Source organism: Triturus cristatus, chromosome 4_2, assembly GCF_964204655.1.
Source record: "Triturus cristatus chromosome 4_2, aTriCri1.1, whole genome shotgun sequence".
Classification (NCBI taxonomy): domain Eukaryota; kingdom Metazoa; phylum Chordata; class Amphibia; order Caudata; family Salamandridae; genus Triturus; species Triturus cristatus.
Window position 1 is genome coordinate 564,016,830 of NC_140586.1, and position 25,631 is coordinate 564,042,460.

A 25,631-nucleotide genomic window follows, 5' to 3' on the forward strand; every position below is an offset into this window, starting at 1 on the left:
TTTTTTCAATTATTGTGTATTATATTTTGATTATTGCCGTATAGGTTGTATAGATTATGTTTATGGACAGTCACAATAACCAGGTCTTATCGACCTCGATATAGATGCAGGGTGATTAGGAGTTTTCTTTCCACAGGTTTATTGCTGCTGGTAGAGTATTTTAGCGTATGTTAGTGAAATGGGCCCTAGCGTATGATGAATGTATGTGCGTGTAACTGTGAGATTACTCTATCTGTGGTAGTGGGAATATTATACACACCCTGATCTCTATCAATGTCACTTCCACTACCCCAAGCATTTTGATAAATTGACGCCCATGGTTTACAGATGCCTATTCTAGAGAGAACCTGTGGATTTTTTACTCTGTGTTTTCTTGTGTTTGATCTTTGTCCCTCAGTCCTCACCTTGACCGAACAACGTACCTTAACTCCTCTCAATAAGCGTAGCTGTATTAAAATTGGGCCTTTTTAGCTGGTATGATGGTGGAATTTCCCTCTCCAATATAAAGGTCTACTATTGGGCTTCGCAGCTCACTGTAATAAACCAATGGATCCATGCTCCGCTAGAGGAACCGGCGTTACGCATGGACATATATATTCTCGGAACGGGGGGCGGTATGGACGCACTTTATAATAAGCACCGGGGGACTACCCTTATAGGACCAGCGGCACACACAGTACAGACATGGTTCACCACACTTCGTGCACTTGGGTGGGAAGGGGTTATAACACAGGGCACACCGCTTTGGGAAACCCGGCGCTTAGGTAAACTACGCAATAGCAAGGGATTCAACCAATGGGACCTTATAGGCATTTCCCATGTTGGGGACCTGTGGAAAAAGGGCGCGATCATTAAGTTCAGTCAGCTCCAAGAAACATATGGGATGGCACAGACGGAAGCCTTTCGTTACATGCAGATTAGACATGCACTCATGAAGATTATCCCTCCAGGTACTGAGCTCCCAGAGGCTTCACCATTAGAAGACAGACTACTGACAGACCACATGATGAAAAAGGCGATCTCCCAAATCTACCGCAAGATCATAAATAACCAACCAGACCCCACAAAAACCCTAAGGAACAGGTGGCAGACTGACATTGGGGAGCTGGACGAGACAGACTGGCAGGAGGCACTTGCTTCCCCGCAGTAGGTGGCAATACCCTCAAAATTGAAGATGGTGCAACTAAAAATCCTTCATCGAATCTACTATACATGCACAACTCTGCACTGCATGGGTCGCGCTGACACACTACTCTGAGGCAATGTGGGGGACAGGGTACCTTTTATCACATACTGTGGGACTGCCCGGAAGCTACCGTCGAACTGGAGCCCAAGAGATGTCTTTTAAATATCTGGGAGCCTACAAACCGTACCCAAATGGCCCAAGGCTGGGCGACGTTAGGTATGACGATAGCAAAGCGGAACATAGCTCAATACTGGGGAGCGAGACTCATTCCCTCCCGCCGTCAGTGGTGCTGTGACATGGACGGCGCAATGATAGCGGAGAAAGTGGTATATGTACATAGCGGATGCCCTAAGAAGTGGACAAGGGTGTGGGGAAAATGGAATGCTTTCAGGGGAAACATTTGCGATCCGCCTTCAGAGGAATCGATGTCAGATGTCAGTGACTAACTGTGCGGATTGGGAAAATGCAGCGCTCTCACCATTTACATAAACGCGAAGAATTGACTATGAGGAGGAATTGCGGAGAAGAGCATGTAAATAAAATTAATCGTTCTATGCCTTTTCGATGTACCATCATGTATCAATATCTGTCAGACTGTAATATTAAGTGCCAATTAATGAAAAATTAAAATAAAAAAAGTTTTAAAAAAAATGTGGGCCTTTTTGATTCATTATTAAATTAAATAAGTGGATTTTGATATTAGCAGTTACTTATTAAGTGCATATGCATTTAAGAGTTCTTGCAGTGTAAACCCTGCAATTTGTTTAATATAGGATTTAAAACGAACCCATAAAAATAAATATATTCAATTGAATGTGTTTTATATGGCAATTGGCCGACAATTCCACCAATCAAATTCAAAAATGTTTTAAAAATCCACCTCTTCCTTTTCCTCCTTTCTGTGGCTCACCCCACACTTTATCGCCTACTATGGACTCCCAGACATACTTTCCAAACTCTTCCCTCTTTTTTTATCCGATTCATTCTGATAACAGGCGCACATGTTCACCAGCGCCAATACCAACTCACATCTTCCCTTGATTAATACACTTAAATTAATCTATCCCTATTCAAAATTTAAGAGTAAATGTATATCTTAAGTGCACAAACGTAACAACCTTTGCTCAAACTACCCTGCTAGGAAAAGGAGCCACACATTACTAACCTGGCGACCTCTGACTATGGGTTCCGCAACTGTGTGCTAATCATCGCAAAGTGCTTCAATGTCGCAAGGGTAGTAAGCGCTATAAAAATACAATTTACCACCGGGAAGACACTTCACAAATTCTTTTATGACATGCTGGCTGCTTGCGCTTTACCTGGACCGAAATCCTCACCTCACCTGTATGGACACGTTCTCGAGCCAACCTCGTGTGACAAGAGGGCCTGGAAAGCAATCTACTGATTGCTCGATTGCATGTAATGCATTTTAAACTCGTGAAAGCATCACGCCGGCGGCAGGAATGTGAGGGAGGGAACTGACAATAGCGCGGCCGGCCTGTCCTGCAGGCTTTCCTCGCCCCAATTGTTTGTCGTAAATGTCCCTGGTGTGTGTGAGGGGGCGGCGGGAGGTGTGGAGAAACTGACGCACGTTTTAATGCCTTAACAGCCCTGGGAAAGCACGTGATACTGTGCAGGTCAACATAACAGATGCCACCGCTCACAGGCGATCGCCTGCTTCTGTATTCACACCCAAGGACTCACTCGTTGCGTGGGAGCTCACATGACGCAAAAGATAGCGTCAAAGCGCTTACCGATGTCACGCGCCGCGTCGCGGTAGCCTCTGTCACCGTTGTTACCTGCATTGCCTGTCAAGTGTTAAACTTTTTTTATCCAGTTAACCATACAGTTACGCCTACCTGTAATGAGGACCCCCCCCCCCATTGCACAAACCCCCTTTGTCAATGGTGCCATGCTTTGTTCTCCTTAGGGTCTTCGGTAAGTGACTTCCCTATACATGCCTGAGATCAATTTCTTGTGAAATGTGTACATCGCTTCTGAAACTGAGGGTGCAGGGGGTCCTTTATAAAACCTCATTATTTTGAAGGAAGTGAACAAGTGGACCACAATAGTGTCTTTGTATCTGCTGGAGAGCGCTGCCATGGCGCTGTGGGGGAAGAGCTGGAAATGCCAGCGAGCGGTCCTCTCTGAGGCGGCCCTCTCTGAGGCGGCCCACTCTGAGGCGGTCCTCTCTGAGGCGGTCCTCTCTGAGGCGTGCCCGGGCAGTTTACTGGGCCCCAAGACCTGAACTCGTGAGAGCTACATCCCAAATTCTGCTTCACCCTGATACTTTTTGCATGCAGTGAGCTCCCAACAGCAACCAATCCCCCTACCAACCAGACAACAAGCTCATTATACTTGAACCCTAGCTGGCACAGCGCTCACACTCTTTTTAACCGATAAACCCCACCACAGTTGCATTGCTGGGCACTTCTTCTCAGCGCCTCGCTCCTTTCAATCCTGTTCCCAGATTCAACTCAAACCCGCCCGTTAACCCTTATTTTATTTACAAGTCCATATCTCTACAAGCCACACCCCAAGATGCTGTCTGAACCACGTGCACCTATTCTTAGTACAGAATCAGAATTATGTTTGAATAATCCTGTGAACCTCAATCTGTTGATCACATGGCCATCACTTTTCATTTCCATGTGGACTACGCACCAAAAGGCTCCTCTATAGAAGTTAGCCTTAGTTAAAGCTCTATTGCCATGTGTTAGTTGTGCCACATAGCGGATTATTTAAAGGGATTCAATCAATGTAACCTACCACTAACATTTTGTTCCAAAGACTGGAGGGCAGCTGCCCGCCCGCCCCATTTGCCATTAGGAGCCTAACACATTTAGAATACATCTAGCTTACACATTCATTTTCGGACTCGAAATAACTAACTCCAGGACCAAACACAGATACTGAAACTTGGCTTCAATTTATAATGGGCCTCAACCTACCTTATGAGATATTCACACATTCTTATGAGGGTGGGGGATATCTCTCACAGGAATGCACCAGACCTCAAGCTTGGCATCTGCCAAATGGTTGGCCTAGTGAGTTTTAGTCCCTCGTGACACCGCCCTTCACCTCTAACTGGGTTGTCATTTTTACACACATTCCTGAAACTCTCATACCGTGTGCTGCCTCTAGAAAGTTGGTTAATTCCCCTACACTAAGGGAGGCCTGATCCTTCCCCTTTGAACTTTAGCCTTTAGTTAGTTAGTTTTGCATGAAGGGACTTGGTACAGCTAGATGACTCCCCGGGTATCACCATACTCTTACTATATCTTGGTTGCCACCAATGGCCAAAGAGCCAATGCACAATATGAATAGATGGTCGGCGGTCGACTTGTCCGGTGGACGGTATCATTGGATATTGGGATATTCATAATTGTTTTGAAACAAGTATCAATTTCATTTCTGAGTTTAGTGTGGTAGTATTGTCATTTATTTTTAATGTCCTTGACCTGCTGGGACCAAAGTACAGGCACACAGGGCTTCACGTGCATGCGGTGTGCCAGGGCTCATCTACAGGAGGTGCGCCAAGCTTCTCTCAAGGAACGTAACTTTCATTGAACCTAGCTGTAGACTAGGGCTTCAAGAACATGAGAACTAAAAGGAACAAAGCTGGTGCTGATAGCAGAACCAGAAGTTGCCATTCCACCAGTGGCATAACACAGGCCCCCCGCAGGCCCCGCGGTGCGGGGGCCTGGGGGCCTGAGCTGCATGGGGGCCCCTCAGCGCAGTATGCCGGCTAGAGAGCTCCTGATTAAATCCGGAACGGGGGCTCCATCCATGCACCTTGCAAGGGGGGGGCCTCTCAAGTTTCGTTACACCACTGCATTCCACTACTGCCCTCACTGACCGTGTGCATGTGAGCTTGGGACACCGCAAATGGTGGCAGTACACGAACCCTTCGGAGATAAAGACGAGAGGTTAACGAAGCAGGAACCAACGAGCAGCTGACAGAAGCAGAAGATGTCTGGGACTTGGAAGTATTGGGATGGTTAAGAACTTGAAGGTGAAGCTGCAATGGATCCTCGGACTCATGTTCCGGATTACCAAATAGGCAAAGTAGTGACCGGCCTATGGGTCCCTCTCCTTTTAGGGGCCCCACGACATCGGGTCAAAATAATATTGATTTGACCTTGAAAGAAAATTACAATCAAGCTATCTTAAATTGTTTCCAATAAAAAAAAATTCCATTAATAATTGTTAATGTTTAGTTTTGTGTAATAAAATTGGTTATTTTAAATTTTTGGTTGGTAAAATTAAAAAGTATTAGGAGATAATTTGCGAGGGCCCCCCCCCGAAATTTCAACTGCCTAGGGGCCTCCACAGGGTTGAATCCGGCACTGCTCGGGCTTGGCCCTGCACAGGTGTCACAGGACTGTACAGTCATGAGGTAATGGCAGACACACTGCTAGGGCTGACTAGACAGGACCTGAGCATTGTGCTTTCCAGCAGTGAGTCAGTACTTTTCACTTATGGAGCAGACTGCTGTAACCGCTCAGCGGCGCTATGATTCACTGTCGGCCGATCAACCCATTATTAGCTTGGGGGGAGTGAGACTGTGGGTGCCGGGTGACTGCTGGCTCAGAGGGGGTATGTAAGGTGAGAGGCTCTGCTAAACAAATACTAAACTCAATGTGAACCTGTGCAAATATTCAAAGGGCCAAATACCCTCAAAATACAGCCCGGTCAACACCGCCTCTCCACACCACACACTCCAATATAACCCCCCTAATGGCATCCTTTCAAAAACCACCCCCTGCAAAAACAGTCCCCCAATGCCATCACCCAACAGAACTCCATTCACTGCCCCCATTGTGCCCTGCTTAAATAAACACCCTCCAAATCTGCCTCTCCCAAAATCATGCCCTACAAAAAAACTTCCAATACCAATATGTCAATACTAGCCACGAACTCTCGCCTCCTGGTACCCACAGAGCCACCCTTTGTACCACAACAACTACCGATACCACTGCTTCCTGTATCAAACCTCCAACCACAGCCACTCCAATAATATCCCATCCAATAGGGATGCCTGAGATAACACTCTGTGATGCCAACACATCCAGTGACCCCATCAATATCTCCTTCCAAAAAACACCTCTCTAACATCACCCAATTTAAAACCACCTCTCTGCTAGCACTCCGTCCAAATACCACGGCCATGCCACTCCCTGGGATAGAACCCGTCACAAGGTCATGACCCCAATACCGACCTCACAATATCACTGCTGCCATTCCATATCTTCCAGTTCCCTTCACTACCACATTTCCAATAAGCCAAACCAATACTGAACCATACATTACTATGTTTTTTTGTGTGTGGAGTTTTATATAGCGCGAGATAGACCCAAAGGTATCACAATGCTTTACATGATCACGAGTTGCGTGTTACAGAAGACTGAGTTATGTCACTCAATAACACTCAATGCCGCCCCCGACAGAACCAACCCTCTTGCTCACCGGTTGAAGAATATCACCCTCTCCAATACCACATCATTCAAAAGAACCAGCTTTGAATACCTCTCACTAATACCACTTCCTGCATACTACCACCAATCTAATACCACTTCCTGCATACTACCACCAATCTAATACCACATCCTGCATACTACCTCCGATATAATACCAGTTCCTGCATACTACCGCCCATCTAATACCACTTCCTGCATCTTACCGCCCATCTGATACCACTTCCTGCATACTACCGTCCATCTGATACCACTTGTGTGCTGCAGTGACTGCTTTAAACTGGGCAGCATCCGTAGATTCATGTTAGTCAAAAACACCCTACTGTCTCTGGAGGGCGAGGACTTATGTCAGACTGGGCCACTGGCGACAAGCTTTATACAGGCCTTAAAATGATGACTGACAGTACGGTGCGATGCATTGTATCAGGCAGGTTTGTGAAAACAACATATGTCATAAGCAAGAACATCACCATCTTTTGTTTGGGAAGAGTAGTTTAAAGGTTAAGAATCACCGCAGACCAACTAATACTGTGAGAGTTACTAGAAACAAAGTAAGCAGGGTCTGTGAAGCAGCTCAGTGGGCTGAGTGTTTGCTGCGGAGATGCATGTCTGTGGCGTCTTGGCATTACATTTTATTCCAGCAAGGCCAACACAGGAGCCATCAGGCGAAGGTCAAGCAGTTTCAGACCGCTGCACTGGTCAGGAGTACCTGTTCTGTGCAGCACTACAAAAAAAGCATGACTATATTTACACAAGTTATACAAAGCAAGTTATTATCCTCCTGTAGTGTGCATCACCCAATCACAAGGTATAAAAAGGCCAACTGGGGACAGAATATATAAATCATAGAAGGACCCAATGAACAGGGTCTTAAATATGAAGTAATTTAACTAAAGTCTCATCTGAAGACAATACCGAAGTAAATGTAGAACCAAAAAAAACCCACAAAATATCCTCCACAAACCACAGTAAATGAAGAACCAAAATAAAAGCTCAAAATGTCCTCCACCAACCACAAAATCTTGGGGCCAAGATTGGAGTCTAAGGGCTACATCAGTGTTTTTTTATCAAAGATGGCAACTGAGGCACCAGGAAGGCAGAGACAAGAACAGCGGTGAGTTCCACAAGTCCCTTCTAGTGTGTTTAAGGAATAACTGAAGCCCAGGAGTCGACAGATACCCACTAACAACAACAGAGATAATTGGGGCAGATCACGCTTCCGTCCTTATCCGTAATCTGATGCTTGGTAACATAGCCCATGGGGTTAACGCAGCCGCTGCAGAGCGATTTATTTTTGTATATCCTGGCGATTTCAGGTGAAAATCCCGGCAAGCACTCTCCACATTTTATCCTTCGTGGTACGATAACTAGAGTAACACCAAGTTGAGCATTAGTAACAGCTGTTATTTCCAGTTCTATATTATGTCAAATGCACAGTACCGAGAGCTACATCGAAATACACGTTATTATTCATATGAACGTAAAGTAAAGAGTCCAATTTTGTTTTCTCTCTCCAGTGATGAGATGAGATAACACAAAATAGAAGCATTGGAAAAGCCATTGAGTCTGGCCTTGGCAAGGTGGTGCAATGGTTATTTTTTTTATTTTCATTCCAAGCATATGCAACAAAGGTAAAGACAAGAAAACATGCTCCCGCCTAAGCCTGGTGGCCATGTGCTGCCTCAGAGGCAGGTTTACTTAGAACAGGTATATGAACCTTTTTTTGTTCTAATGCCCATCACAGGATTCTTATTTGCACAAAGAAAATGTACTATTGGTGTGAATTACTGCAATCTGAAGACGCACTTTTAGCACACAAAGATGACATTAAATAATTAATATCCAAGAAACAAATATTGGCAGAGTGAAGCATTGGTTCAATAATCCTGGCACTAAAGTGCACTTCTTTTTAGGCCGATGTAGCATGTGATAAGGAAAATAGCATAACTCACCGTGCCAGTGGTGGGATGGCACACTGCCTCATGCTGTGTCTTGCGGAGTGCCGAAGCAAATGTGATTGACAATTGAAAAACCCAGTGGATGAAGGGAACCGACCCAAAGCCTCACTATGTATGTATATATGTATTTTTCATTCATTCATTTGTGATTACATGAGGCTAGAAAAAAACTAAAGCAGTATCTAGGCCAGACCTAAAAAGCAACATTAAATATAACAGTGGGGTCACAGGATTCCTTATCCTCAAACTAGAACATGCAGTAGCATGTTTCCTAAATGTGTGTTTTCGAACGCGTGACTGTAGGGGAGTGAGTGCATGTGTTTTCTTTAGTAAAATAAACAGGGGCAAAGCAATGTTAAAGTGGGCGAGAACAAAAGCAGGTATGGAAATGTAAAACACATCAGCTTAGCTCTGCCCCTTGCTTTTACAATTAATATAGGTGAGCCTCTATTAGGGGGCAGCTAGCAATAGTGCAGCAGGTGCAGTGGCACTGGGGCACAGGGTGTGGTAGCCAGTTAGTGGCTGTCTGTTATTACTGCTCAACCAGAGGAGGGGTCCAAACCCCTTGCTTGCTTTACGACCCATGGCACCCATGCGATGGCACCGAGCTCTGTGTCCCACTCGTGCTGCCCCTCTGCTAATTGTTGTGAACTTTGTAGCTGAGTAAGAACAGGACACGGACAGCAGGCTGTTGAAAGATTATAATTAAGTAAATATTCAAGTCTGTCCTGATGTAATTAAAATGACCCTATCACTTACTAGTAACCTCATTACCCTGAAGCCATCATCTTGTCGCATTTCTTACTATTCAAAGTGATGTGTACCATAGTAAGAAGGCGGCAAGGGCGTTTCACCAGGAGGTAATGCATAATTAAGTTCATGTAAAAGTTTATGAGTATTGATAATGAAACACTGTCACGCTTAGCAGAATATACGATGTCGGCGATAAAGCAGGTCGGTTGCTGGCTTGGTTAGACAGGCGGGAACAGGCACATCGGGTTGAGATCAAGGTTAACTCTGACACCCGCCTAACTGCCCCACAAGACATAGCAGACGCATTTGGGCAATATTATCAGTCCATTTACACAGCGCAACCTCCGCACTCGGAGGAGGAGGCCGCCTCCTTTCTGAGGGATATCTCACTGACGTCCCTTACTGAAGAAGAGCGCCTTGAGCTTGATCTAGAAATTACGGACCTCGAGGTAGGGAAAGCTATCCACAATTTTCGGGGTGGGAAAGCGACGGCCCCTAATGGTTTACCAATAGAGCTATTTAAACTCAATTCGAGTAAAATCGCACCGTATCTCACTAACATGTTCTTGACAAGCAAAGAGCAGGGATTACGACCAACGACTAGCTAACATCGTCGTTATTCACAAAGAGGGCAAGTCAAAGCACAAATGCTCCTCTTACAGCCCAATTTAGTTTTTGAATGGAGAAGCTAAGATCTTGGCGAAAATCCTGGCCTCCCGACTGTTGCGGGTCATAGCTAGGGGTGGGCGGAATTTGCGAAATTAACTTTCGCAAATTATCGCGAAAATGTTTAAAATTATCGCAAACAAGCGGAAATATCGCGAAGATGCAGAAGTTTTTTTCCGGCATGTTCGCGAGATTTTCTGCATGGTTGCGGGTCGCCAACTTACCCATGTGGTTGCTTGCGGGCGTGGCCATCTTGTTTTGAGTTGTCTCGCGGTGCATGATCGCGAGAAGAAAGACGTGATGGCGCGACGCATGACGTCACTGCGGGCGCGAACTGTCGCGAGACAGCGCAAATGGCTAAAAACAATACAACATCTCATGGAGAACGCGACCGGATCAAGAAAACTTGTCGGCGAACGCAGGGATTCAGGTAAGGCGATCGCGCGCGCGCGTGAATGTATTATTTTACAGCGCGAGCAAGAAACAAATTATCGCCAAGCTGCGGAAACCGGAATTTTTGACATTTTCGCGCTCTCCGCGGAACGCGAAAATGTCAAATTATCGCAATTTCCGCGAACGGAACGAAATTTTCACCCAGGCCTAGTCATAGCCCGCTTAGTCTATCCGTTCCAGTCGGGTGTCATGCCCGCAAGGAACACCGCCCTCAACCTGCGTCGACTCCACGGCGTGCTCGGTTGAGCGGAAACGATAGAGGAGGATGCAGTCGTGGTGCCACTAGACACCGCTGCAGCCTTTGACACCATCGATTTGCTCTTTATGTTTGCCGTGCTTCGTAAATTGGGAATGGGACCGAAATTCATTGGGTGGGTTTGACTTCTCTACCATAAACCTCTGGCCCGGGTAGTAGTCAATAATAGGACTTCCTCCACCTTTGTTCTTAGTCGGGGCACCAGGCAGGGATTGCCTTTGTCCCTGCTTCTCTTCGCCCTGACTCCCGAGCCAATGACTATGTGGATTCGTAAAGATCCTGTTGTAAGTGGCCTTAAATGGGCTCCTGGATGGGAGGATCGCATCTCATTGTATGCGGATGACTCTACTTGGCTCCGCCGTCTGCCTCCCTCAACGTGATCCTTGACATCTTGGGTCTTCGGTGATTTTGCAGGCTACAGGATAAACTGGTCCAAGTCGGTGATCTACGTCCTTAGCGGGAGGCTACCTCCGTTCCCTCGTGGGCTTCTGCTAGTCCAAGCAGTCGACAGTTTCAAGTACCTGGGCATTAGGGTCTCTAAGGATCCCACTAGATTCTATGAACTAAATCTCCTACCGCCTCTGACATGTCTCAAATAAGACGTCAGGCCCTGGAAGACGCTCCCTCTCTCCCTATTAGGTCGTGCTGCCTCTTTAAAATGATGTCCCTTCCCCGCTTTCTTTACGCCTTGCAAAACGCTCCAAACTATGTCAGCCCTTTGTATTTCAAAGAAATCGACTGCCTCATGAGAGACCTGCTCTGGGAGGGCAGGCCCCCGCGCATAGCTATCCATAAGCTCACACGGGGATGGCTCGATGGGGGAATTGGGTTGCCGGATATAAAGCGCTATTATTGGGCTTTTTACCTTGCAGCTATCAATCAATGCATGTACAGACCCCAAGGTGACCTGGCCTTTCAGATTGACAGGTGGTTGCTGTCGGGGGGGGGGGGCGGATAGGTTGAGTTTTGAAGGAGCATTATATGTGCGCGCACTGGGCCCCAACTTGACGGGACCCACTGCACATGCGGTGAGAGTATGGAAGACTGCCTTGCAAAGTCTAGGGTGGGATGGCAAGATCACGAAGGCCACGCCGCTTTGGCGATGCGACCAACTAGGACACTTGATTCGCTCGAAGGGCTTTGATTGATGGGCTCTTTGCTGGAATTTCCAAGGTGGGTGACCTGTGGAAGTCCGGGGATGTGGTCACGTTTGACCAGCTGCAAAAGGACTATGACATGGCGTGCTCAGAACATTTTTGATACCTGCAAATAAGGCATGCCTTGCTTGCAAGACTCCCTAGAGGTGAACTGCTCCCTGAGTCCTCTCCATTCGTGGATAGAGTGCTGGATGGGGACCTGCCGGAAAAAGCCATATCGCTCATCTATAAAAAACGGATAAATAACTTGCCAGACCCACTGGACCATCTGCGTGCTACGTGGGACCACGATGTGGCTGGCCTGGATGAAGAGTGGCTAGCGGTGGTGGCTTCTCCTCTAGAGGTGGCCATCTCTTCTAGGTTGCGTTTAGTGCAGCTCAAAATCCTGCATAGATCGTACCTTGCCAGAAGTACTGGTCCGAACAGGGTATAGCTTTGATAAGAATTGCACTAGACGGTGTAGACAGGTAGGCACCTTCATACATATGCTTTGGGAGTGCACGGTTATTCAGAGACACTGGGCAGGAATTGTGGGACTTATGGAAAGATTATTGGGACAAAAGATTGACGGCAATATAAAACTAGTTCTCTTGAACGCCTGGGGGCCAACGGACCTTACCGCCAAAGAGCGCCTGTGGGTTACCTTGGGATTGAAGGTGGCAAAGCGTGATATAGTGAGGCTGTGGAAGGCCCAAAAACCACCCAGACTAGTGGATTGGAGCAAGGACATGGACTGGTGCGTGGTCACTGAGAAAACAATATATGTTGCAAGAGGGTGCCCCAACAAATGGATACAGGTCTGGGATAGCTGGAACGCATACAGGAGTGGGATCTGCGAATCCCCGTTGACTAAGGACGATACCATTGCCCAACGACTAAGCACACTGCAACTGTAATCAATATGACTGATGTTTCTCGGGGGAGTTACACCTCTGGCATTCACCTGTGGTATCACTACGAAAATATGTGGTTGTGATGATTGTTGTCTATTTGTCATACTCGATTTCAATAAAAGGATTTAATTAAAAAATAATGAAACACTGTGCTTAAAGAGAACATCAGTGGTGGCTCTAGACGTGGATTTTAGGGGTGGCACACAAGGGCCAAAGATAAATCTTGAGGGGCCACCTGCAACGGGTGATCATGAAGATTGTGCACATGTGTGTTTATATATACACAAAGTAATTTAAACATTTTGAGCAGACTGTGGCTTAAACATTACTACTGTCTACGGAAGGGGCAAGGCCTTCCAAAAGTCTCTATCTCTCTTGTCCTCCTTTTTTCGCTTTGTTAGACACTTACGTTCTTTTTAGGTCTCGACCTGGCGAAAGCAGCGCATGCGCTGCCCTGCCATACAGAGGCCTTTTGGAATCGATACGATAGACAGAAGATGTGCACGCGGGGATTGGATGCTTTACTGGCGGCGTGATACACTGGGGACTTTTTTTTCGCCGCCAGTAAAGGCAGTTCCCGCGTGCACATCTTCTGTCTATCCCATGACGGGCTGCGCTTGTTTTGTTTTGTTGCAAATAGCTCTTTTCCAAACTTTCCTAGCCAAGATGTGTTACATGGGATTTGCGATAGTATTGAATTTAACTCCTTATTAATTTGTTGGCTCGCCTGCTTCATGACGATATATATCATTTATCAGGGAAAATATAAAGTATTCGCTTATGTGTTGTCTGGTCTTCGCAGAGATGGTCAAGGAACGTAATGTTTCTGTCATTCCCTCGTCACGAGGACAGCCACTGCGATCAATGGGCTGGAACAGCGCTCTGCCTAAATCCTAAGGCACTTCCTGCTTTGTGACCAAATTATCCTGCACTGGAAATGGCGGCTGCGTGCGCATGCACGCTGGTGTCAGAACCTAATGACGAGAGAAAACTGGAGTCGTATTGAGCAGAAGAGGCGATTACACGAGAGGAGACCCCGGCCTGCACGCTGAACCCGGCGCCCCCATATCCTTGCACCGGCCTCAGCATGATCAATTCCATACTTATCTTCAACAACCACAGCAAACCACGGCTCTCCAAATTCTACGAGCATTACGTGAGTAAAAGACCGCTCCTCCCATCCCGGAACCATCGTCCAGAGCCATTGCACAGCACCGGCATCATACCGGGGACTGACAGCTTGCGAAGCAAACATCACGCTACTGACTACTCGAGCAGCTGACCCTGCCGGAAACACAAGAAGGGAGGGGCAATGACACAAAACCAGCAGCACTCACGGAGGAGCGGAGTACTGTTAAAACCGGGAGTTGGGTAGGGAGGGCATGCAAGCAAAAGGGCACAAGGAGAAGGGACTGCGACACAGCAGGCCCTGTGCACAGGTAGAGAACAAGAGCCCTGAAACTGCACCTTCAGTGCACATGGAGGGCTGCACTCTTACAATGCAACCTTTAATGCACACAAATAGGGACACCACATGAAGTGTGTATTGCCATTCCCCAATGCATCACACATTCGAGCGAAACTGACACAGTATCACCTGAATTATTGCCACCGGCAGCATCACACATGGCAGTGTGCTTAACAGCTCGGGAAGAACACAGCAGAACATATTCTACAACGTAGACCCTCAGAACACAACCATCAACAGCACGAGTTTGGGCAGTAATACTTTACCGTTAGCAACAAACAGGACCGAGGCATTTTATTGTAAGGGCATCATGTAGGTTTGAATAGGACACACCATAACCAAGGACGAGGTACTACTGACAGCTGCAACCAGGAGGGGGTACATTCAAGCCATCATAAGGAATAGGCTTATAGGGAGTAAGAGTAGCACTAGCGCAGCATCAAATCACACTGATCACTGAAAGAGGCGCGTACAGCACCTAGTTTAATCATGAGCTATCAAATACACTTCGTTTTATAGCTCCAAGTCTGCTAGCGTATGGAAGCACAGATCTCCCCCTTTACAATGTATACATTAAAGTTATAAAGGAACTTCACATAATATCCATATTAACACAATGACTTTTGACCCTATTGCAAATGGCTAATTATCGGGAAAAAACAACATAGACAACTATTTATGTGCAACTAAACAGTTATGCGGTTAGCAGTTTTCCTCAGCAATTTCCCTTCGCAATTTTTCTTCTAAATCCTCTGCCTCTCATTTTAAATTGTCGTCCTGTATACCTATCACTGCTGTTATCGTTTTAATATCTGTTCATGGATTTCAAGTTGTTATATAGCAGTCACACTACCTTTCAGCAGCTTGAGGCCCCCTTTAGATAGGTGGGATGGAGGGAGGGAAACAGTGAGAGTGCACATAGTTGATTTTCAAATCATTTTGGCAAAAAAGTGGTCAAGAGTCTTATAAGCAAGCAGTGAGACCACAGCTTAAGATAAATACGTTGATTTTCAGCCTTCTAAACTGCATGAAGTCATCATTGGGTCTAATTTTGGGTCTCCATTTGCTCCAAATTTGGAAAATCGCCTCAGTGAAACCCCTTAAAAAAACAAGCATTGAAAATGCAATAGGTCTCGCCTTTGATTAAGTTAAATCTATTTGCTTTGCTAATGGTTTTGTATAGCAAAGCAAATGACTTTAACTTAATGAAAGGCGAGACCTATTGCATTTTTAATGCTTGTTCTACTTATGTTTCTGAAACACTCAAACCTTATTTCTCACACCTCATCTTTCTTCTTCTGCACCCTCTTTTCCCCTGTACTGCACCACCTTCCATACAACTCTTTCACTTTATCAATACCCCTCTCAAACACAATGCACCCACTCACCTGTGGGCATTGCACTTTCTTACACATTCACCCTGTCAAGAGTTTGACAGCTGTGTACCTCCACCACACACTTTGCATATAATGAGGGCCAGTGGAATTATGCACGGAGGAGGATTCTGCGTCAGAGTAGACTAAATTAGGCAGCAAGAAAAGGCAAATTATATGCCATATTGTGGCACATTTTGTGATAGTATTACTTCATTCTTATGTTATATTTACCCATGGCAACACTGTATGAGCAAAGATTTCATCTCATTCGTATCTGTTTAACAACCAAATGCTGCAATAGCAACTGAAAAATGACTAGGCAACTTTTGTGAAGAGCCTTCCACTGTGCGGGAACACGTCGCCACATTTTTAGTAACTTTTTATCCGTTTGAGTTAGAAACAATTTTTTTCTTATAATCTTCGGATTATACAACAGATGATAGATTATGTGGCAAATTGAGGCAAATCCATAATTTTGTGGATAATGCTGCAGAGCAGCGTCACATAATCCTAGTTCAATTACAATTGGCATACTTGGCCTTCGTTCTGTGCACTCTACAAAGAGGTCAATGATTGGAAGAGCAAGTAAACCGAACCCCTTTATGACCCACTAAAAGGCACTGTGAGAAATTTGGCTCTCAATCATGCCCCACCCACAACCTGAACAGATACATGGTAGTGACTCTTTTCACACTATGCACCAGTGGCGGTTGCTCCATTTGGGCAGAGGGGCGACGCCCCTTTGCTGTGGGCACAGCAAAAGTGAAAAACAAAATGATAAAGTGACTTCATTACCATTGTATTTTTTCGCTCTGCCAGTCGCCGGAGCTGAGATTGCGGGCACTGCGGGCGGGGCGATTGCTGCAGTGCAGACTGGGAGCAGGGAGGAGGTGTGCCTAACTACACCAGATTAAACTGTGCATGTGACTTTCGACGGCCAGCCTGACATGTGCAGTTTAAACTTCCACAACCCCAGCTGTGATAGACTGCCGGGTGGAGGCAACACAGGCCCCTAGTGTCATTATAAGCGGTGAGCCAGCCCGCTCCAACCAATGCTGTTGCTGCTCTCTTGCTGATTAAAAGTATGAGAGCAGCGTCTGGATTGGCTTGCATCAAGGGGATGGGCTCTGCTGCTCGCCTCATATCCTGTGTTCTTCTGACCCTGCCGCTGGCACCCTGGGGTGTTCACACCAGTAATGGACATCGGCTCAGCAGAGGCTCCAGACAAAAGCTGCATCCCGCTCTGCAGAGGGTCTCCAGCCACTCTTGCTCCACCCTAGGGCATCGGTAACATGCGAAGCAGGCACATGGTGGCACCGTGTTTGCTGACGGACCAGACACTGTTGCCCTTGCACTGTTGGGTGCTGTACATCCATGTTGTGTTCAGTCAGATACGGACACATGACCTGGGTGTTTCACGAGAGCATGTGCTTATGCTAGAAGGGTGGCGTCCAGTACCGGGAGTTTGGCTGCTGCGAGGCGGCTCGGGACGGTCAGCTCATGGACACTACTACAGAGTGCTGGGGTGTCTCGAGCAACCTCTGCATGCCTCCTGTGCACCCCACATGCACGACATTCTGTGCCAGTGGGCTAATAGAACAATGATAATTAATCACCTATCCGCACCACCCCTTCTGAAATCCACAAGCCACTACTGCTACGTACTATGCATGAGTAATATGTTTCATTAAAAAACTGCAGAAACACACCATCCTGGAAAAAAAGCAAATACTTAAATGCAAGAGTAGGTAAAACATTTGAACCACATTGCTTTTCCCAGGCTGAGAGGGCAGTGTCTATTTTTGCCGGCTGCTGCTGTCGCCAGTGGTGGGGCACAAGAAGGTGGTGGAGCAGGACATTTCAGGATGGGGAAACAGTCCCACCTTATTGACGCCACTAAACAAGATGCCAATCATCTCGCCGATATCTAAGCTCAGTCATGTTTTGAAGACACCCATTACTTGCTGAACCAGCATTCGTGGTAGCTCTGCCCCTACAGTTGGCCTGCATTGGCCATAACATCCTCTGTAGCCAAATTATTTCCCCAGCTTTGGTTCACCAGCCGCTGTATATGGTGGAGAGCCTGATATTGGCTCTCAAAGGCACGGTCTAGTGATGGCGGGCAACTTCTGTTTTTGAAGGGTTCTTAATACGTGTGAAAAAAGGATGAAAACGAGAACTGGGCCAATGAGCTGAGGCATCACAGGAGCAGCGAGAGAACATCCTTAGACTGTATGGGAACCAGTGCTTAATTTGTAATAAAATAAGTGTCAGGGCCCTCGTCAGGATGCCACTGCAGCTTGAACCACCCACTGCCCATGCCAGCACTGCCATCAACAGTACCTACAAAACTACTAACCTTAACACTCCTACAAATGTGACAATTCAGACGATTCCAAGCCCCCAAAGTTATAAGAAAGGCTTAGGCTGCAGGTATACATTGCTTTTTATATATATTGAACTAATAAACAACTGTTGTTCTGCTCATCTCTAAACTTACACAGACAGCAACACCATGTGGCAGACTGTCATAAGTGCTGGTGCTCACAATTAAGTGCCGGTGCAGAGCACCAGAAACAACTGGCTCAAATTAAGCACTGATGGGAACTCAGAGAGGCCACACTGACGATGGAGGGACGCCATGCCAACTGCGCGTCGACCTTGTGCATTGGTAGGAGTGAGTATTCCACTATCCCATGCCGCCAGCTCACTGTCTGTCGCATCGCTGTAGGGAGCGCCGACACTGCATTGGTTCTGCATTTGCCTCCCACATTTTCCTACTGAGGAAGAGATTGTCAGATGAATAAAGGCCCTCAGAGCAGGGAACACAGAAGTGGATCCAGGTTACGAGGGGTCAGGGCGGGTGCTTGTGTACCATGGAATGTATTGTTTTGTCATGGCAGGTTAACATCCGGTTGCTGGGTGAAGGGGACTGGGGACTGGCTTAAACCACGCAGTGTCCAATTCTTGGATTACTGATGTAAAATGTAGGCGAGATTCTTAGAGAAGCTTCCCACATGGGGACAGTCAGGGAAGAGTCTGAATGGCAACTGGACAATGCACAGGCTTTGATGGAATAGCAGAGAAGAGGCAAAGGGGGCGCTTGGACATCCCTGTGTGCTGCTTTCAACGGAACCAGTCTGGGTGAAGCAAAGGTACAGATAATTGTTTCAGAACCTCAGTCCCAAACTGGGGAGAACTTGTAAAATCCCTGAATGCGTTTAGCAAAAATATTGAGGTTTCTAATCTTGGTAGCAGACACACAGCTACTGAAATGCAATAGCTTGGAAGACACTGCTGCTGGTGACCTTGTGTTTTCCGGACAGGATGGCCTGGAAGTAGCTGGAAAACAGCCACAACCCCCCTTAATACCATTCCTGCCTCTGGACTTGAACTGTGCAATTATATCTGCCAATGTAAAGAGTGACGTATGAGGATATGTGAATGCATTTCTGGGATAAGATACTTCGGACAAGCTGCAATGTGGTGTTTGTAGGGCTCTGCGCACTCACACTTCACTCCTGCCTAGTAGACCTATCAGGTGGTGCCAGTGAGGTCCTGGAGCATCCTTGATGCAGAGGGACCAGTATCAGGCAGCAGATAGTATTCTGCACCTGGAGGGAGGTCAAGGGACCCCTTGGAAATCAAAGGGCCAGCTCCATCAAAAGGACTGTTGCGATGAAGCGAGACACGAATAGCAAGTTGACAGCCACCAGGTCTGACTCTCAGAGTAAGACCTTCCTTCTGTTCAAGGGCCTTATAGAAAGGGCTCTCCTCTTGGACATGTAGGCATAATGGTCCATGAGGAGGTTGTGGCTGGACACGATGTTGATGGTATTTACACTGATGTCTTGAACCGGGTGCCAACTGTGTATATGGGAACGTGTAGGCTGATGAAGGAACAAGAGAGTGGCTTTATTGCACCAGGATATTTTGTAGTTTCTATTTTTCGGATGGGAGTGTATTTTGGCTTTTGTTAGGGTGAGCAAGTATTCATTATGCCAAGATGTTGATGATAAACCACACCATGAATGGTGTGATCTGGTTGAAGTTCCTGCCCTGAGCCTCCTAATTTTAGAAAACCCCTATGAGAGCTCTTCGAATGAAAGTACCCTGCTCCAGGTGTTTACCACTCACACGCTAAGTTCGTGCTCTATAAATCCAATATTCATTCATTTATTCATTCACACTGTGAACTATATTAATGCCAGGAACACTGGAATTATGCTGCTTTGCGGCTACTGCGTTTTCCACATATTTATGGATTAGCAGTATTTGCCACATAATCCATTTTCTGCTGCATAATCAGCAGATTTTATCAAAAAACGTTTTGCTTCTAGCTCAAACTGATCAAAAGTTACTATAAACTCAGCAACATGTGTTGCCACGCAATGGAAGGCCCTTTGCAAAGGTCGACTGGTCCCCTTTCAGTTGCTTATTGCTCTGTTTGAGTGTTGAACTGATACTAATGAGGTGAAATATTTGCCCAGAGAGTATCAACGTCAATGAAGATGACAAAATAATGAAGCAATGTTATCACAAAATGTGTCACATTACACTGCATAAATTGCCTTTTCTTGACACATAATTCAGTCAACACATGCATATTTTGGTCCTCAAGTGCCACATCATTCGGTCTTCATGTGCCACATAATTCCAGTAGCCCTGATTAATGCTGGGTGCTGGAAGAGGATTTCAAGCCATAGGAACCATTTAGCTGCCTCTGATGCACGAGACTCATTTGAGTTCAAACCAAAATGTAAGCATCGGTTAACCCCAAACCCCGGCTGCAAGAACGGTAACTCGAATTCAGAATTCTGACATCAGAGAAAATTCTTTCCACTTGAAGAAAAAAAATCAAAATGCAAAGACAGAACAGTTGTTTCTTGGAAAACCAAAACTAGAAAATGTGCTTTATAAAAAACATCAAAGCCCGCTGCCCATCCCTAACAATTCCATGCAGATGACAAATATAATCCAGATTTTAAATACGTGCGGTGATTCATATTAAAACAAAACCTGCTACAGATTTCCTGAGCCTGCCATAGTCAGGTGTCTTTAAACCCTGCTGCAGTGATTGTGCGCTCGGAGCTGGTGAAAGGGCTCCCAGATTTAATGTACAAAAGGCGCTCTCTGTCCCAGCCCGCCTTAATGAGTGAGCTGTAAGGGATTTGCATTTCACCTTCTAAGTCTGATCACATTGTAGCTACTGCAGGGCTTACTGCTAAGTACCCTGTGAACGTTAGCCATCAGGTATTTGCAGCAGAAACCCACCCTTGGGGAATAACAAGTCTGGGAACTGTTTCAGGGTCAGTTCGAACGCAGTTGGTAAAACACGCCTGGCACGAGATTCACGCCATTTGGCAACTGCATATATTGACATATTATGTAAATTGTAGTGATTGGGGCCCCTTCTCTCCTCTCAGTGGATATCTGACCCAAGCTGAGAAGGAATGAGCTATAGTGGAGGACTGGAGATGGTGAAAGGGTTCATGCAATAGCCCACCAGCCCTGCTCCTGGCTCACATAGACCTTATTAGGCCAAAGTGATGCTCCTGTCCTTCTCTTCTCTGAATTGCTAGACTCGAGCCTTACGTAGTTTTGTGTCTCTGTTCTCGACCCCGCAAATAGCGTCGCAGTCAGCCTCCTGTAATGTGGGTGGGGTAGTGGAAAGAACACACGCAGGCACCCACATAGTCTCTCTTTCCCTCTCTTGCTCTGTCCACCACGGGACCTCTCTTCCTTCTCTTCTGGTGGATGGGTGGATAGCATGCAGCAGTGTTGCAGTACCACATCCTTCTTTGTGATCCAGATAGCTGTGGAGCCAAGATAAGCAATGAGACTTGAGGCAGGTTTGCTGCTGGGCTGATGACAATCCCTTCTCTCAGAGTTTGTGCAGGGATCGTGTTATAAATCTATAAGGCGCTTCATCCTCCTTCTTCTTCTTGGGTGTGCTAGGCTGAGCCCCTCTGTGGAGCTTCTACGCATGGTCTGTGGCCCTGGGTGAGCTCCTGGCCGCTGCACTTTGATGCAGGAGGCCCTGGCAGCCATGTGGTGGTGGGTACCAACTCCGAGACGATCTCTAGGGCCTGACAAATGGTTGTCGTTTCGGCCTGGGGTAGGGTAAACCCACACGAAGTGATTATTGGCAGAGACTTTTTTCATGGCTGACGTTGAGGAGGTCTGGGTTGGAGTGTAGTAGGCTTCGGATGATCCTCAATGGGTGCATGAGGAACTCCTTGCCCCCATGGCACAAGGTACAGGTCTCATGGCTGGCAGTGCAGCCTTTGGATGTGTAGTGCCGCACCACAATGCTTGAGATGACAGTGTGGCAACCAGGACACAAGATCTTTAGGGGTGAGTGCAACAGAGGTCAGGGGGTAGGAATATTTGGCCTGCCATGTGGTCACGGGAGTCAAGCATGTGGTGTTTCATCGCGATCTGCTTACTGTTTTTAATTTCTGTTCACCCTCCTCCTTTTTCAGTGCACTTCTGGTCAAGGGTCTGAGTGTAGTGCCAAGTGCCTTGGGGACAGGAGGCTCCTGTGGCCTTACGGACGATGGTGCCAGAGTCACAGCAGGAACAGGTTATGGTGGATACCGTGGTGAAACAGGGGTTGGCTTACCCTCTTGTTTCTTTCAGTGCACGAGTGCTGCTGGGGTGCTGAGCCAAGCTTCTCCCTTGTGCATGTAGGCTGGAGTGGGGCATTGAATATGGCTTCACCAGTATGTCTGTCTCCTTTCCTCATCTGGTGGCGATCAATGATACAGAGCTGTGTGTGCTGTTTTACTGAGTTGTGCTTGGTGGAAGGGCCTTTTGTTGTAGACGGAATGTGTCGCTCTCCTTCCTGGCAGCCATTTTCCACCCAGAGATGGTGGGTGGCTGATCACTGGCAGGACAGCCCCGGGAAGCGGTTTAGCTGTCAGGATAGGTCATTTCCTGCTGGTCTTTGAGAGGGGAAGGGCTGGGCAGCCGAGTTAACTCTGTTTCATTGTTGAATGTTGCGATCTTTGATGACCTCTCGGATCAGAAGCGCTTTAAGATATTATGCTACAGCCGACAATTGAACCCTGTTGATCATATGCCCCTGTCCAATGTTGCTATCTTATTATAGTGTAATGATGCCAACTGTGAAGCTTTATGCATTATTCCACAGTGATGGTATGTCACTATCAACTTTGGGACCTTATGACCCTGTCCATTGAAATACTCGAATCTTATGCCATTGTCCGGCCAATCGTAATATTGTGCAACTATCACACTGTGTGATATTTGCCACTGTTACACTTACCTAACGCGACTGATTCTGCCCCATCCCTATCAGCGTTTGAGACATGAGGCACTTGGACACCCGTCCAGCTTCTGTTTGAGGCAGTGAGCCTGTGGCCAGTACTGTGAAAACACTGCTTTGACCTTCAACAAGGACAGCAAGCTGGCAGTGAATCGCTTTCAATGCAGGCCTAAATGTAATGAGTGTGCAGATGTGACATGCTTCTCTCGGGAACATTGCCTTCCTTCCCAGGTTCCTCAATACCTGCACATTCAATCAGCTATAAACTTCTAAAGAAATAGAAATAAAAAAAAGCAGGCGAGTTCTATCTACATCCCTGTGACTTCTGCTGAATAAAATGCTGAGGAAAATCTTTCTGTAATCAGAATTCTATTTGGATGGATAAAAACAGAAGGAGACTGCCTAAGATTTAATTGCGTCCACTTTAATCATATGGCGGCATTTGCTCATTCCTTCCAGCACTGGTAGAGCTGTTGCACCCCCTCCCCCCCCCCCCCCCCCACGGTCTACCAATGCAGCCTGTAAAACTCTCTCTGCCAGGCCGTGCCTGGACGGCAGCGCTGTGAAATGCCTCGCATAATTCAGAAGCACTTGGTCATCAGAGGGACCCCGGGCAGGCAGCGGGGCGTGGGCCTATCACGGCAGATTCCAACAATCTTTTTGTTAAAACGTTTGATTATATCTCCGGCTCCTGCAACCTGCTGATCGCAACAAGCAAGTCAAAAAGAGCCAAACAGTGATGTCAGTAACTAGTCCGGACAAGAACAAGCCAAATTACACCCCACAAACTGCGGGAACGTACAGCACAGGAGGCAGCCTCCTGGCCCCAACATACATTTTAACTTGTTTCTGCCGCCAATCGTTAAAAAAAAAACACACAATCAAAGCAGGTCCAGCTCTAAAGCACGCCAATGGCAAACCTTTTACTAGAGGGAGTGGAAACATAAATAAAAGAACACCATCATTTTTTTCTTGAAAAAAGAAAAAAATGGCAAAAGAGGCGATGATCTGACTCCTTCTGAGACTCCCAGAAAAAAGGCCTTCAGCAAAGAAGCAATATTGACCCTACAGCACGCATTTGAGTTTCTAGGCAATAGCAAACAGTGTAAATTTTATAGCAACCTATACACAAGGCGAAAACGACCAACTACAATCTTTTTTTTCATCCTAAGTGAAGTTTTATCTTCACCCCACCATCAGGGACAGGGGAGGACATTTGCTTGCTGGCTGGGGCACTCTACCCTCCTGACCTGCTGACGTCATTCTCAAAGACAACTCAGTCTAGCCTTGCTCTAGGACTGGAACTGCTTCATGTTAGAACACTGTACCAGACCTTCTGAGCCCTTTGGTCTGTCCGAGCTTCCACCATCAGTGTAAAAAATACAGCGGGACATAGTCTGTTACCTGAAGCTGGGCCTTTCCGGCTTCTTGTTCTTCGAGGGGTATTCCTCGATCACGTCTTGCATCAGCGAGGTTTGTACTCTCTGCGCTTTGGAGAAAGGCAAGGTCCCCATGTAGCCAAACATATCGTAAGCCCGGACAGGGACAGCACCCTTCTTCTTCCTGGGGAGAGTGCCATGGATGCACACATCTTGGTAGGCGTCTTGGTGATGCTCGGTGTGGCGGGATTTGCTGCTCAAAAGGTCCATTGACGACGCCAGTGGAAACTGGTGGTTCATTGGCACGTTTCTGTGGAGACTGGCAAATTTTCCCGCCGCCATCCTTTTCCAGCTCTAGGAGAAAGAGAACAGAGAGGTCAACTAAAGTCAGCCAAGGAATCATGACTTTCTTCACTTATCCAGGCCCTCGCCTGGAAACTAAGTTGTGCAAATTAAGAACCCCCCACATTTTTCACCTGATAACTTTTCCCAACACCCCAAGGCTTTGTTCTCTCAGTGCACCCTCTGATGGTTCAAAGGGAAGCAGTCTGCAGATAAGGGAACCAACGCTTCAAGCTAGGTAGATTAGAAGTTGAAATGCACCTGGGGCTGGCAGGGTGAACTGGGATAACCTGGTAATTAGCTGCAGGTCGTGTTGTTTATCTCATGTACTTTGATTTCTTCTAATGGGCCTGGGGGGGACATTCATTTGATGAATCAAAGAGTAATCTGGACGCATTAACAGAGGTCAAACAGTCATTGAGAACACACAAAGAAGCTGCAATTACAGGGTCTGCAAATCCAAACACCGGCTACAGTGCCTCGATAAGAGGCTGCAATGTCTGACCCCCAGAGCCGCATCGTTTCATTCTTGACAAAAACTGGCGGTGGGGGAATTCACTCGTAAAAAGGAGCGAGAAAAGCACTGAAATCATTTCAAGTAGTCATCCTCCTTCGGCCCCTGCTGGGCAAACAAGGATTAATTGTGCCACTGGCTGTTTCAGGACTGCTATAAAGTCATGAAAAGGTCTGTAGGACCAAACAGCGAAGCCTCTAGCAGTGTGCGAATAATGCACGGTTTTATCGCTGCTGTGGTGGCGGGTTGCAGATCAGGGCGCAGATACTGCCGAGCCCATAAAATCCACGGCACCAGGGGCTTTGGCCCAGCGCCCTTCAGCTGTACATTTACGATGGGGGACTGCAGGGACACCGAGGCGCAGCCTTTGTTCTCTGTGTTTGCAGTGGCCTCTGGGAATGCCACTTGAACTCTGACCGAAGGGCACGTGCCCTGAGACACGTGTGCCCTGAGTTAGATGAC

At 46.8% G+C, this 25,631-nt stretch overlaps 1 protein-coding gene across 2 annotated transcripts in view; it reads right to left on the reverse strand.

The window, feature by feature from the left end:
* Nucleotides 1-25,631, reverse strand: part of BCAR3 (BCAR3 adaptor protein, NSP family member) — a 261,862-nt gene that overhangs the window by 218,025 nt on the left and 18,206 nt on the right. For both annotated transcript variants that reach the window (XM_085602205.1, XM_085602208.1), the window contains exon 2: nt 24,339-24,667. In XM_085602205.1, the coding sequence (XP_085458331.1) occupies nt 24,339-24,655 (317 nt within the window). In that variant the 5' untranslated portion in view covers nt 24,656-24,667. The remainder of the gene's footprint in view (nt 1-24,338; nt 24,668-25,631) is intronic.